The 16,303-nt window shown below is 41.1% G+C and overlaps 1 protein-coding gene across 1 annotated transcript; it reads left to right on the forward strand.

The window, feature by feature from the left end:
- Nucleotides 1-4,528: 4,528 nt before the first annotated feature.
- On the forward strand, nucleotides 4,529-10,568 carry LOC138947111 (expansin-YoaJ-like). The gene is made up of 6 exons (XM_070318562.1): nucleotides 4,529-4,732; nucleotides 5,821-5,964; nucleotides 7,386-7,476; nucleotides 7,811-7,955; nucleotides 9,270-9,433; nucleotides 10,330-10,568. The coding sequence occupies exons 1-6, from the start codon at nucleotides 4,613-4,615 to the stop codon at nucleotides 10,389-10,391; spliced, it is 726 nt and encodes a 241-aa protein (XP_070174663.1). The 5' UTR covers nucleotides 4,529-4,612; the 3' UTR covers nucleotides 10,392-10,568.
- Nucleotides 10,569-16,303: the final 5,735 nt, after the last annotated feature.

The raw sequence follows: 16,303 nt of genomic DNA on the forward strand, positions 1-16,303 counted from the left end.
CTCACTAGTCTTTTTTGTGTGTGTTGTAATCATGTTCGTTGTGTGTGTGTGTGTGTGTGTGTGTGTGTGTGTGTGTGTGTGTGTGTGTGTGTGTGTGTTTATGTGTGCGTTTGTGTGTGTGTGTGTGTGTACCGTGCGTCTTCTATATCTATATACGGCTTGTGTGTGTCTGTCTGTCTGTCTGTCACTTCGCGATGCACGGCCAAAGTTCTCGATGGATCTCCTTCAAATTTGGTGGGCATATTCAGGTAGACCCCGGACACATTCTGGTCGATGATAATTTTCAACACGTGCTCGAAGCGTGGCGCGGTGAACCGATTTTGGGTTTTCTGTAGATCCATTTCCAGTAACTCTTCCTTATCTTCTCCAGTGTTTTGCGCGTTTATCTCCCTTCCTTCGTGTGGCGTCAATCACGTCAACACGTGCTCTAAGCCGGCGAAGCCGGCGAACCGCCACGCTGAATACTCCGTCTCGCGATCATCCCGGCGAAGCCGGTGCGAACCGCCACGCTGCATACTCCGTCTCGCGATCCACCCGGCGAAGCGGGTAATCATCTATATAATATATATAATCATGTAGTATATATGCGAGTATTCTGATGTCTGATTCTCAGTGTGACTAATGCACGTGGAATAGAAAAACAAGAATAGGGATTAACCATTCAGTCACTCACAAGCCAGACACACCAACGGCGAAGCAATGATAGACGAATGCACTTGCGTCTGGAGAGGCATCAAACATTATACCAATGCAGCGAGTCATAGTGTACTCAGTAATGATTTTCTTCAATGAAGGGGAACCCCCTTTCAAGACCACACAAAGTCTTAAATAGCACCAAAAAAGAAAGAGGGCAGCACAGCCGACTTGAAGTCAGCTCAGTAGGCAAATGTCTATGTATAGCTGAATGTCTAATGTCTATGTATAGCTGAATGTCTGTAACTCTTTAAATAGGGGGTTAATGTACAGAGCAGAATGTCTGAGAAGAAAAAAAGTCTTAAAGGGGAGTGAGTCTTAAATTGGGGTGTCTTAAAAGGGGGGGGGGGGGTGCCACTGTATTATCAGTCGTTTCAGGGTCAACAGCGCCAGAGAGTCCAAACTATAGAACCACTGCAACTCCGTAACATAGTTACACAATGGGTCACGTTTACCGGGTCTCCTTTTATCTACAATTTCACCAAGAAAGGCTAAACACGTTAAAGAGGCCTTCCTTTCTCGGCATGTTAACGATAGTGTACATGTACCTGTAGATCTGTCTATGCTTACACCGTGGATAACCACATCCTTTCAATTTACTATACACGACAAGTCAACAGCTTGAATGCTTCCGGGACATTTTCTGGAAAATTTCATTTCACAGATGTACAATGTTTTTAAATCATGACATTAATTTAGCGATTATTTCACGGAAAGCGGGCAGACTGTAGATAGTACAGTGTTCTAGATTAATGAACGTGTAGCAAAGACCTGTACGTGTAGATATTACAGTGTTCTAGATTATCGAACGTGTAGCAAAGACCTGTACGTGTAGATATTACAGTGTTCTAGATTATCGAACGTGTAGCAAAGACCTGTACGTGTAGATATTACAGTGTTCTAGATTATTGAACGTGTAGCAAAGACCTGTACGTGTAGATATTACAGTGTTCTAGATTATTGAACGTGTAGCAAAGACCTGTACGTGTAGATATTACAGTGTTCTAGATTATCGAACGTGTAGCAAAGACCTGTACGTGTAGATATATATTACAGTGTTCTAGATTATTGAACGTGTAGCAAAGACCTGTACGTGTAGATATTACAGTGTTCTAGATTATCGAACGTGTAGCAAAGACCTGTACGTGTAGATATATATTACAGTGTTCTAGATTATTGAACGTGTAACAAAGACCTGTACGTGTAGATATTACAGTGTTCTAGATTATTGAGCGTGTAACAAAGACCTGTACGTGTAGATATTACAGTGTTCTAGATTATTGAGCGTGTAACAAAGACCTGTACGTGTAGGTATTACAGTGTTCTAGATTATGGAACGTGTAGCAAAGACCTGTACGTGTAGATATATATTACAGTGTTCTAGATTATTGAACGTGTAACAAAGACCTGTACGTGTAGGTATTACAGTGTTCTAGATTATCGAACGTGTAGCAAAGACCTGTACGTGTAGATATATATTACAGTGTTCTAGATTATTGAACGTGTAACAAAGACCTGTACGTGTAGATATTACAGTGTTCTAGATTATTGAACGTGTAGCAAAGACCTGTACGTGTAGATATTACAGTGTTCTAGATTATCGAACGTGTAGCAAAGACCTGTACGTGTAGATATTACAGTGTTCTAGATTATCGAACGTGTAGCAAAGACCTGTACGTGTAGATGTTACAGTGTTCTGGATTATCGAACGTGTAGCAAAGACCTGTACGTGTAGATATTACAGTGTTCTAGATTATCGAACGTGTAGCAAAGACCTGTACGTGTAGATATTACAGTGTTCTAGATTATCGAACGTGTAGCAAAGACCTGTACGTGTAGATATTGCGTCACCCGTGACTCACTTTTTGTCTCCAGTGTTCCAAATCATACGTTGTTTTGCTCCCACCAAGACTGCAGATCTTGGCAAACGCGTTACGTAAAAACTAGATTTGATGACGTTACCCGTAGGCTACACGTGCTGAAAAGTGCCACATCTAGATCTTGCTATTTAGTGTCACCGACACCAGAGATCTTGCTACAGTATCTCTGCCGAAACGTAAGGATCCCCTTATCCAACGTAAAAGCCTGGACATATCTGTGTCACAAGCCACAGGAGCTTGTATCCAATCGCCGGTCGATCATTATTTACGCCTTATTCCCTGCAGTCTCCTTACTAGTACTATTCACTACAATGTAGTAAATAGTAGTAGTAAGGGTGAGCATGCAGCAGTAAATAATAAGCATGCAGGAGTAAATAATTATCGACCGGTGGATGGATACAAGCTCCTGTGTCACAAGCATACTATTTAAAGAAACACACGACTGCAAGCACTTTTTTTCTAATTTTTTTCTCTCACTTAAATAATAATAATAATAATAATAAAATGTATTTATATTGCGCCTATCCCTTACAAAAAACAAAAATATTTGGCTCTAAGCGCATTACAACATGTGTAGGGACTTGGTACAATCAAGTCTGACAAATACAATAACACAATATACATTTACAAAAAACCTGAAACACCTCAACCCTAATTCACATCCTAACATCACATTTATGTCAATAGGCCAACAATATATATACAGGGTGACCCAAAAAAAAGAGTACCCAAACAAAACGTCATAAATTGAAAAAAAAATAGAGCAATTTTCATAAAATTTATTTACACACACAAGTAGCCTCTGCATGATTTGCACAGAAAATTTTAGCGTTCTAGCTTGTCTTTCAGGAAAGTTATGCTCATTCTACAGAACATGCTCCAAATGGCCTCTGCGCCGCTGCAGGCAAACTTGAACTCGCCGCGCAAAGTTATCAATCACCCGCACACACTCCTGTTGCGAGATTCCGCGAATGGTTATTGTGATGGCTCTCTTGAGTTCTGTGATTGTCTGTGGGTTGTTCCTGTAGTCGTCTTTCAGGAACCCCCAAAGATAGAAATCTGGGGGATTTAAATCCGAGGGAGGCCATTTGGAGCATGTTCTGTAGAATGAGCATAACTTTCCTGAAAGACAAGCTAGAACGCTAAAATTTTCTGTGCAAATCATGCAGAGGCTACTTGTGTGTGTAAATAAATTTTATAAAGATTGCTTTATTTTTGTTCAATTTATAACGTTTTGTTTGGGTACTCTTTTTTGGGGGTCACCCTGTACTTACTAACACACATTTTTGAAATGAGCAAAATATGATTAATTATTTTGTTTGTGGGGGTTTGCACTTCTGGAGAATAACCAAACAATACATTTTGTTAGTATAATATTTTCTCCCGTATTAACAAATATACATCTACTAACATTTTCCCAAAACTGCAAGCACTTCTATTCTTCCTGTAAACTCGTGCTTTCGGAAAGCCACGCCCCTTAGCATATGAACAGTGCATGTTATAAGCTATTGGCATATGAACAGTGCATGTCATAAGCTATTGGCATATGAACAGTGCATGGCATAAGCTATTGGCATATGAACAATGCATGTTATAAGCTATTGGCATATGAACAGTGCATGTCATAAGCTATTGGCATATGAACAGTGCATGTCATAAGCTATTGGCATATGAACAGTGCATGGCATAAGCTATTGGCATATGAACAGTGCATGGCATAAGCTATTGGCATATGAACAGTGCATGGCATAAGCTATTGGCATATGAACAGTGCATGGCATAAGCTATTGGCATATGAACAGTGCATGGCATAATTAAGCTATTGGCATATGAACAGTGCATGGCATAAGCTATTGGCATATGAACAGTGCATGGCATAAGCTATGTCTGTTGCACATTACAAGAGGGTCTTCGCGGGAAGGTACCTTTAAAGTTTAAGAAATTACGCACACCATGTCATTTTAACCTTTCAAGCCGGGTGGGGTTTTGTGTAATTTCCAGCCGACAAGCATACATCTGTACGGACCCTGACTGTGAGAATGTGGTTGTCGCTGTCGTTGTCGTTGTTGTCGCTGCTGCTGGCGGGGATAAGAGTGGAGGGGGCGGGCCAGGTCAACTCTGCAGCTCTCAACTTGTACAAGCACGCCTTCAATGGTGATGTGAGTTGTGTTCAATGTCTTCCTTTCTGCTCATTGCATCTTTTTGTTGTTGTTGTTGTTGTTGTTGTTGTTGTTGTTGTTGTTGTTGTTGTTGTTGTTGTTGTTGTTGTTGTTGTTGTTGTTGTTGTTGTTGTTAATGCAGTGTATGTCTATGGGCAAAGTGTCTAAGCTTTGTTACGTCAGTGCAATCTAGTCTATAATCAATCATATCAAATGAACTCATACTTGTCTTCTTCTGTGCAATGTATACGTAGTATGTACGTATGTAAAATGTGTTCTTACTTCAGTTTATCTAGAAACATTTGCAGCAGTTGTTTTCTTTACTTGTATATTCCGCCATTTTAGATTAGTCCCTCTTTAGGGCGAGGACCAGAGGTAAAAAAAAAAATCACTGCTTACTCTACTCCCCTCGTTAAATAAAGAATAGTCATTGTCATTGCTCTTCCTCTTGTTCCTTTGTACATGTCGGTTTCTACCTACGTTTTCTTTGGCTTTCACTGGTATAATTATAGGCCTCAACTACACGTGAGTGACACACACTTGAACTCAACTGGCAATCTGCTAAAGAAAGATAAACGGGAATAAAGAAGGATGGGCAAAACAAAGAAATACGTGCAGGCTAGGACAACACTGGACTTCATGACAGAAAACGAAGACTAAGCATGGCCGCAAACACTCAAAATCAACTATTTCTATGTCTACGGGTAGAATCGAATTTCACAGTGAAAATTATCGTCACTTTCTTCACCCAATTCCATCACACTGACGATCGAGGTTCTCTCCTTCGGCTTCCTTGGAGTTGGGGCTCTATTCTGAAACATAATCCGGAAGACAATTCTGTGTGTGTGTGTGTGTGTGTGTGTGTGTGTGTGTGTGTGTGTGTGTGTTTACTTGTGTTTGTTTGTGTGTGCGTGTGTGTGTGAATGTGTCCGTGTGTGCCCATGCGTGCGCGCGCGCGTGTATGTGTGAGTGCGTGTGTGTATGTATGTGTGTGCGTACGTGTGTTTGAATGTGTGTGCGTGTGAACGCCGCGCGCGTGTGCGTGCGTGCGTGCGTGTGTATGTGTTTCTGTTTACTTCGTCGTGCAGGCGACGTACTACGGTAGTAGCGGAGGGGGAGGAACGTGTTCTTACGGCGCCCACAACCCGCCAGTGGCCAGCCACGCCAAAATACCGGTGGCCCTCAACAAGCCCCAGTTCCTCAACTCACTCATGTGCGGCTCCTGCTGGCAGGTCGGTCTCTCTCAAACGACAGGGACTTTACAAACCAAGTCCCAAAAACAAAGAGACTGCCAACGTTACAGTACATTACAATCAACTTTGTTTTGTCAATAACAAACGTTCCAACAACTTACCTTTCTTGTGTGTTTTTTAACAAACCAAGACTTCTTGTCTTGACTCTGCATTCCAAAGTAACATATCTGACGTCATAAGCGGAAAAAGTCATAACGCGAAGCATGACGTCACGTCAAACATTTGTTTTTCATTTCTCCCAGGAACTGACAAAGAATTTCGAAAAAGAGGTCTTTCTTGGTGACTTCGTCATATCAGCAGAAGAAGCGGACAAATGAATCGTAGAGTCACCACCAGGCTGTGCATGTGTCGGTATTGGATGTCATTAGGCCAAAAAAAAAAAATTGTCTGTTTAGGGTAACCCGACCGACCCTATCGATTTGGCGCCGACCCAAAAACTTTTTTTTGATTTCAAAAAAAAAAAAAAAAAAAAGAGGTAAAAATGCTAAAAAGAGACATTTGGCGTTTCTTTCTCTCCCTTTCTCTCTGTTTTATTTATACGTTAGTTTTGAAACATGTATTCATCAAAATATAAGAAGTGAATGTTCAGCCAACATAGCATTTACACCCACACAAAAAAAAAAAAAAAAAAAAAAAAAAAAAAAAATTTACCTACCTACCGACCCTACTTTTTTTGGTCATGTTACCCTAAACAGACATTTTTTTTTTGGCCTTAAACAAGTTTATTCACAGAATTACAGCAAAGTAGGCCCTTCAAACATTTGTATCAATGGAGCACAAGCGATGCTTTTAAACGTGCTCTTAAATCAAGTTAAAAACAGTACGAGATCGGATTTGGCGGAGGAATATAACGTCACGTCGCAGCTTTCAGTTAATTACTTACTTTCAAAGGCGGAGTCATTCCCCTTCCCGTGCTTTTCAAGAGATTAAGTCATGAAATATTTTCCTGAGTTCTAAGCAGTCACGGTGTCGATTTTTGTGACATTGTGACCAAGTAGAGGAATGTTCTTATCTCACGTAAACAGAGTCTGATCTGACGGGTGGTCAGCCGATTGTGTGTGTGTGTGTGTTTGCGTGCGCGCGTGTGTGTATGTGTGTGTGCGTGCGTGTGTGTGTGTGCGTGTGTGTTTGCGTGCGTGTGTGCGTGTGTGCGTGTGTGTGCGTGCGTGTGTGTGTATGTTTGTGTGTTTATGTGTGTGTATGTGTGTGTGTGTGTGTGAGAGAGAGAGAGAGAGAGAGAGAGAGAGAGAGAGAGAGAGAGAGAGAGAGAGAGAGAGAGAGATGGTACAATCTTAGCAATGACTGAGCAGAGTTGATTACACTATGCCTACAGTTTACAACAAAACGCTCATCGCTCGAAGAATTCGATATCACAGTGCCGAACACTTTTGGTCTTACAGGTGACAGGGTCGGGCCATGGGTCAGGAAACAGCCCGGTGACCGGTACCTTCATGGTCTTCGTCGATAACCTGTGTCCGGAGTGCCACGCGGGTAAATGGCGGTGACCAGACAATGACCCATGTTTTAAAATAATAATAGATAGCTTTTCCTATAGTGCGAGTCCCAGCATTTGGCTCCAGGCGCTTTACAATTTCATTCTAAAACAAACGATTTAACGAGCATACAAAGCATACCACTAACTGGGATGAAACAACAACAAAATCACCAAGCAAACTAGGGCTCAAGTGCTAACTGGCGCGTACACACACACACACACACACACACACACACACACACACACACACATACACTATCACAGGAAACAAGGCGAGTAGGAGCGCGGTCGCGACAGGTATTGACTGCCAGTATGTGTACCAACCTACAGGTGACGTTGACCTGGGGGTGAGTGGGGATGGCCGCTGGGACATCAGCATCAAGGCCGTCCAGTGCCCAGTGGGTAACGGCAAGCTGGACTACAAGTTCCAGGGTTCGAATCCTTATTACATCAAGCTGCAGGTCAGAAATGCCAGGTGAGCAACCTTAGTTCTTGTGCAGGCTTCTTTCAGACCACCGGTGCACCAGTTATTTATCTCCTTTCAGACTACCGGTGCACTAGTTATTTCTCTTTCAGACTACCGGTGCACTACTTATTTATCTCCTTTCAAACTACCGGTGCACCAGTTATTTATCTCCTTTCAGACTACCAGTGTAATAGTTATTTATCTCCTTTCAGACTACCGGTGCACTAGTTATTTATCTCCTTTCAGACTACCGGTGCACTAGTTATTTATCTTCTTTCAGACTACCGGTGCACTAGTTATTTATCTCCTTTCAGACTACCGGTGCACTAGTTATTTATCTCCTTTCAGACTACCGGTGCACTAGTTATTTATCTCCTTTCAGACTACCGGTGCACTAGTTATTTATCTCCTTTCAGACTACCGGTGCACTAGTTATTTCTCTTTCAGACTACCGGTGCACTAGTTATTTCTCTTTCAGACTACCGGTGCACTAGTTATGTATCTCCTTTCAGACTACCGGTGCAATAGTTATTTCTCTTTCAGACTACCGGTGCACTAGTTATTTCTCTTTCAGACTACCGGTGCACTAGTTATTTATCTCCTTTCAGACTACCGGTACACTAGTTATTTATCTTCTTTCAGACTACCGGTGCACTAGTTATTTCTCTTTCAGACTACCGGTGCACTAGTTATTTATCTTCTTTCAGACTACCGGTGCACTAGTTATTTATCTTCTTTCAGACTACCGGTGCACTAGTTATTTATCTCCTTTCAGACTACCGGTGAACTAGTTATTTATCTTCTTTCAGACTACCGGTGCACTAGTTATTTATCTTCTTTCAGACTACCGGTGCACTAGTTATTTATCTTCTTTCAGACTGCCGGTGCACTAGTTATTTCTCTTTCAGACTACCGGTGCACTAGTTATTTCTCTTTCAGACTACCGGTGCACTAGTTATTTCTCTTCTTTCAGACTGCCGGTGCACTAGTTATTTCTCTTTCAGACTACCGGTGCACTAGTTATTTCTCTTTCAGACTACCGGTGCACTAGTTATTTATCTTCTTTCAGACTACCGGTGCACTAGTTATTTCTCTTTTCGACTACAGGTGCACTAGTTATTTCTCTTTCAGACTACCGGTGCACTAGTTATTTATCTTCTTTCAGACTACCGGTGCAGTTATTTATCTTCTTTCAGACTACCGGTACACTAGTTATTTCTCTTTCAGACTACAGGTGCACTAGTTATTTCTATTTCAGACTACCGGTGCACTAGTTATTTCTCTTTCAGACTACCGGTGCACTAGTTTTTTCTCTCCTTTCAGACTGCCGGTGCACATGATGGAGATCGACCTCAACGGCTGGCAGAAGATGCAGCACAGTGCTGACGGCTTCTTCCTCCACTCCGGCGGTCCCATCCATGGCAGCTTCCGTGTCAGGGTCACCGCCATCAACGGTGCACAGGTCATCGAAACCATCAGTGGCGTCCGTGAGTTTAATTTAAATAAGTTTCGACTTGCTCCCTCTTCCTTATCACCATGGGTAGCTCAGTTGATTGAACACAGCCGGTTTGAATCATGGCAAGGACGGACACGGGTAAACTTTATGATGACTTGGAGAGAGTATCCAGGTCCCACCCACTGTCACTGCCATGGCACGTAAACACCTTCGTTCATTCTGCCGGAATTACAAAAGGCTGATAATACCTACAGACATATATGCCGGTATGCCAGAGAAGCACGGCTCTTGTTGCAGCTAGCTTTCCACCAGTGGCCAGCAGTGGGATGAGAAATACAAACAAAAAAATGATCATCTGATTAATAAAAAAACCGATTGTTTTAAAATTAAGTCAGAAAAAATCATCATTTCTTTTAAAGACTTTTGTCAGCTTTTTTTCGATCTCATTCAGAAGAATGCACAACCTAAGATTATTGATCATTGATATTTATGACCAAAACCTCTGTATTTTGAAGCCAGATTACCAATAAACAATTCTTTGCATGAAATGACTAAATAAAATGATTAAAATGAGGTTAAGAATTTTTTTCTTTTGTAGACTGAACAAATCCTAAGAAAATAAATTTGCTTTTGTGTTGTTGCCGTTTGTTTACTTTTGTGTTTATTGTTTATATATCTCCCACATTTTTTTCTTTAGCCAAGTTGTTGGCGACTAGTTTTTCAATAGCTACTTAACCGTTTTAGACACTCATATAAACACAATGATGACTGAACTGTTTCAGATAATAATATCTTCATAATATAACTGAACTGTTTCAGACCATAATATCTTTATAATGACTGTTTTTTTACCTTACTGAAATGTTTCACACAATGATATCCTCATAATGATGACTGGTTTTTTTCCACCTTACTGAACTTTTTCAGACAATGATGTGATCATCCATGGAAAGGGCCAGTTTCCTCTGGACAGCAGTCTGCCTCATTAACAAGATGAACCAGTCTTCTTCTCCCTGGAAAGGACACCTCTTATGAGAGGACACTTTTAGCTTTATTTGGTAGGCCTACCAATAGGATGTATTAATTATTGTGCGTGTCATGATGTTCAGATTTTCAAAGTTTGAAAACCTTGGTGTATTGATTAAAAAATAAACAAGGATTCTGAAGGGTGTGTGTGTGTGTGTGTGTGTGTGTGTGTGTGTGTGTGTGTGTGTGTGTGCGCGCGTGCGCGCGCGTGTGTGTGTGTGTCAGTGTGTGCGTGCGTGCGTGCGTGTGTGTGTGCGTGTGTGTGTGTGTGTGTGTGTGATTTCTCAAAGACCACCAATAATGTATTCCATGTAATATCCCTAAGCATGAACAGTAAACGAAATCGGCCCTCATACACACAGGAGCTTGTATCAAAGTGGTTAGTAGAAGTAAGGATACAGTAAGGATGAAGTAGTAAATAATAATCGACCGGCGCTTTGACACAAGCTTCTGTGCTCATACATGCACAGTATCATTGAAATAGTATATTGGGTTGGGTTTCCAATATGCTGTATTCAAAAGAATGTCTACAACTGCAAACAAACTTCTTCCACGATTGTTTTTAGTCAAACATAGTGCAGCATAGTCCTTTTGGACCAAAAATGAAAGAGGGAAGCTCAGACTTAAAGCCAGCATAAACATGTCTTTGTACAGCTGAATGTCTATAACGGATCATTGTGACCTCACTAGGGCGGGGATGTAGCTCAGTCGGTAGCGCGCTGGATTTGTATCCAGTTGGCCGCTGTCAGCGTGAGTTCGTCCCCACGTTCGGCGAGAGATTTATTTCTCAGAGTCAACTTTGTGTCCGAACACCCCCGTGTGTACACGCAAGCACAAGACCAAGTGCGCACGAAAAAGATCCTGTAATCCATGTCAGAGTTCGGTGGGTTATAGAAACACGAACATACCCAGCATGCTTCCTCCGAAAGCGGCGTATGGCTGCCTAAATGGCGGGGTAAAAACGGTCATACACGTAAAAGCCGTGGGAGTTTCAGCCCACGAACAAACAAACAAAAACAAAAATTGTGACCTCACTGACTAGGTAATTCTGTTTGAAATACAGAAAATATAGATATTGCTTTTTAAGAGCACGAGTATATATAAGCTTTCCTTGTTGTGCTCCAGTGTTAAATTGATTATATGCGGCATTGTTATCTGTAGTTTTCTAAATAAATTGTTTAAACCAAAACACAGATCGGAGCTATTTTTCACTGGTATGTCAGTCTTTCTTATTATTTCACTGGTACAGGTCGCCGACCAATCAGTGGGGGAGACACGCCGCTCGCTTAAGGGGTTACTTGTGTGTTCAAATCGCGTGAAAGAAACATTACACATTTTGTGCACAGGTTCCTTTAAGCAATATGGACACATCTGTGCAAAGAAAAAAGGGGGTCGACGTATTAACTTTTTTTTTAGAATTTTTTTACTGGGGGTTGTCAAGTACGATTTTGCGAAAAACACTGCGATTTTTAACATGATCCCAACTGACATATTTAGCTCTACAAATAATAAATGAGACATTAGTTTGTGTATATAAATGAATGGAGAGTATAACTTTATCATAAAACGGTACTTATCAACGTGCATTTTCAGAAAATGATCGAGGTTTATCGAGGGCGTACACATAAAATTATCACTCCTTTAGTAGGAAAAACGTATTTAAAAAAAATTCGCGTGAAAGAAACTTTACACATTTTGTGCACAGGTTCCTCTAAGCAATATGGACACATCTGTGCAAAGAAAAAAGGGGGTCGACGTATTAATTTTTTTTTTAGAATTTTTTTACCGGGGGTTGTCAAGTACGATTTTGCGAAAAACACTGCGATTCTTAAGGGGTTACTTGTGTGTTCAAATCGCGTGAAAGAAACATTACACATTTTGTGCACAGGTTCCTCTAAGCAATATGGACACATCTGTGCAAAGAAAAAAAGAGGTTGACGTATTAACTTTTGTTTTAGAATTTTTTTACTGGGGGTTGTCAAGTACGATTTTGCGAAAAACACTGCGATTCTTAACATGATCCCGACTGACATATTTAGCTCTACAAATGATAAATGAAACATTAGTTTGTGTATATAAATGAATGGAGAGTATAACTTTATCATAAAACGGTACTTATCAACGTGCATTTTCAGAAAATGATCGAGGTTTCTCGAGGGCGTACACATAAAATTATCACTCCTTTAGTAGTAAAAACGTATTTAAAAAAAATTCGCTCGACAGAAACATAACTAAACTTAAACACAGCTAAGTTCACTGTATACATATACAATACCTGTAAACAAAATAAGTTGTTGCCTTAGTGTCTGCTTCACAATTATTCCCGTACCAACCCCACCCCCATTATCATCTTGACTGACAAAAATGATAAAAAGAAATAATTTGGGAGCGCTGGACTTGTGATACATGAGTTTGAATCAGGGTGAAGGGTTGGGGGTCGGAACATTTGTGTGCAAAGTTTCATGAAGATCTGTCCAGTAAATTTCTATGAATCGCACACCACACACACACACACGTATATATAATATATATGGCCTGGGGCGATTGTAGCTTCCCTTCTTCGTGTCCAGCTCTCTCTCTCTCTCTCTCTCTCTCTCTCTCTCTCTCTCTCTCTCTCTCTCTCTGTCTTTGCGAATATGATTTTGAAGCGCATTACATAAAGTCGGTATCTGATATCTAAAGTCCTGATATTTTGGATGCGGAGGAATTTTTCCTGGTGATGATCTGAGGTAACGGAATTGTTCATGCATTCTGAGGGAATTTGACAGGTATCGGGGTGTGTGTGTGTGTGTGTGGGGGGGGGGGGGGTTGGTGGTGTGGGGGGGGGGGGGGGCTTTTGTTGTGGGGTAAATGATTAAAACGCCTGCACCCTAACTATGAAAGCAGCCACACGCATACTCACAGAGACACAGAGGCACGCATGTTTGTGTGACGGTTTGCACGAATGACCATTGAAAATTAGTTTTTGATAAAAACAAGCGACATTTCCTTTGAGCACACAGGTGCTCAGCCAATGTGTATTGAAACTTGTTCAATTATCTCAAAATGTCATAACGTTTGGCAATATAATTATTTAACAACAACAAAAAGACTACCGGATTCCGTACATAAAAAAATCAGGGGCTGTAACAACAATTCGCGGCATTGGACTGTGGGAGCAAGGACCTACATTCTAATGGATGGCTGGCTTTGGATCTAGGTCACTTTAGTGGGAATATCGGTCAACTTTGAAACCTGAGGACCAGCCACTTCCGGTTCCCCTTTCAGAGTAATGAGATTGCTGGGGCCGTAGAATTTTTCATCCAGTTTTGTCCTTTTTTTTCTCCAAAATTGATATTAGTCGGAAGAAACAAGCACACGTGTGACACGTGTGGTGGGGGTATTTCCCGGCGAGTTTTCAGTGTTGTTGTTGTTGCGAAGCGAAGCGGCTTCCCAGTGCGGAAGGCAGGCAGTTTGTGCATCAAACAATGTTGTTGTGATGGATGGATGAGTGAGTGATGAGGGTGAATGAGTTAGTTAAACTGTGACTGAATATCTATTGATTTATTGATATTAAAGTGAACATTAGGGGGGGGGGGGTTCGAAATGCACCATTGTGCACTCGCCTTGATGTAAGGAACACTACTGCAGTCTCTAACAGCTTCAAAGTGGGTTAGACAGGCTCTTGATAAAGACTGAGGCAAAATGTGCCAAATCACACATTGTCTTGAAAGAAGGAAAAATCTTCATTTGTCATCTTTCTGCACTTTTTTGACTTTGAGTGCATAGCCACAATGGTCACAGACAAGATGCAGCAAACAGATTTGAAAAAGACCCCAAACTGAACTTGTTATGACTATTTGTAACCCCTCTCACCTTTTTGACTTGGCCGTACCCAAGCAAAAAGGCAAAAAAAATCATAACTAATTCCATGTTGATTTTTGGTGGGGTGGACCTATTGTTCCAGACTCGCCTTGATTAGAGCAACACTAGTGCAGTGTCCAACAGCTTTTAAAATTTGTTTTGACCTCTTGACAATGTACATGTCAACAATCCCTGACTGTTGTGTAGTAAGAAAAAAATCTTCATTTTTCCCCTTTCTCCACCTTTTTGAGTGTCAGTGCATAGCCACAATGGTCACAGAAAAGATGCAGCAAACAGATTTGAAAAAGACCCAAAAGTGAACTTGTTATGACTATTTCTAACCTTTCCTACCTTGTTCACTTGGCCGTACCCAAGCCAAAAAATCATAACTAATTCCATGTTGACTTTTTGGTGGGGTGGACCTATTGTTCCAGACTCGCCTTGATTAGAGCAACACTAGTGCAGTGTTCAACAGCTTTTAAAATTTGTTTTGACCTCTTGACAATGTACATGTAAACATGTAACCCTAATCCCTGACTGTTGTGCAGTAAGAACAAATCTTCATTTCTCCCCTTTCTCCACTTTTTTGTGTGTCAGTGCATAGCCACAATGGTCACAGAAAAGATGCATCAAACAGATTTGAAAAAGACCCAAAACTGAATTTGTTATGAATATTTCTCATCTTTTTTGGACTTAAAAAAATGTGTCCAAAAAAAACAACACCCAAAATCTTCATTTTTCCCTTCTTCAAAATTTGTCCAAAAAAAAAACAACACCCAAAATCTTCATTTTTCCCTTCTTCACCTTTTTGACTGTCAGTGCATAGCCACAATGGTCACAGAAAAGATGCAGCAAACAGATTTGAAAAAGACCCCAAACTGAACTTGTTATGACTATTTGTAACCCCTCTCACCTTTTTGACTTGGCCGTACCCAAGCAAAAAGGCAAAAAAAATCATAACTAATTCCTTGTTGACTTTTTGGTGGGGTGGACCTATTGTTCCAGACTCGCCTTGATTAGAGCAACACTAGTGCAGTGTCCAACAGCTTTTAAAATTTGTTTTGACCTCTTGACAATGTACATGTCAACAATCCCTGACTATCCCTGACTGTAAACATGTAAACATGTAACACTAATCCCCGACTGTTGTGCAGTAAGAAAAAATCTTCATTTCTCCCTTTTCTCCACTTATTTGTGTGTCAGTGCATAGCCACAATGGTCACAGAAAAAATGCATCAAACAGATTTGAAAAAGACCCAAAACTGAATTTGTTATGAATATTTCTCATCTTTTTCTTCATTTTCCCCCTTTCTCCACTTTCTCTTTCATGAGGAAGGGATAATCACACATAGTACGCCAGTGAGGTTAGAATGGTGAGGTGGGGTCTGAGGCTGGTAAGGGATTTGGGGGTAGGACCGACGAGAGGGCACGGATTCGGCGGTTCGCCGTGTCGAGTCAACTTCATATAGATCTGTGCAGGCGATCAACAGCCCCAGCCGATCTGGATCTGTTCAAGTCAAAAGTAAAGTCAAGGATACGAAGAAGTTTACCGAAAAACATCGATCCCAAGGACTCATGTTGTAACTTTTCAAAGCAGTTACATTCAATCAAAGCTCTATCCACATTAAACCGAACGGGAATCGTCGAAGATCCACGCAACTTCACTGCAATGTCGAAAACGAACTCATAATGTCACCGCAGATCTATAGTTGGTTTTGGTTTTGTGTCGCAGCAAAGAAACGAAGCAAATCTCCGGCTTTTATTTCACACTAAAAAACCGTTCATTTAGCGGGTTATCAAAATATATTTCTTTGAGGTTGCAAGGCAATGGCATCGCTGAGATGTACTCCTTCGAACACACGACACAGGTTAGAAATTGACTTCATTTGGGCGCTTTTTACGGCCAAAACAGAGTGAGCTTTTTGACGGGTTTATGGAAAAATCACTTCGGGGGCAGGTCTAAAATCCTGTGTACAGTGCCAAATCATACATCATTCAAAAGAGCAAAGTATGTTCTTTATTCTAACATATG

This window comes from Littorina saxatilis, linkage group LG1 (genome assembly GCF_037325665.1).
Source record: "Littorina saxatilis isolate snail1 linkage group LG1, US_GU_Lsax_2.0, whole genome shotgun sequence".
Classification (NCBI taxonomy): Eukaryota; Metazoa; Mollusca; class Gastropoda; order Littorinimorpha; family Littorinidae; genus Littorina; species Littorina saxatilis.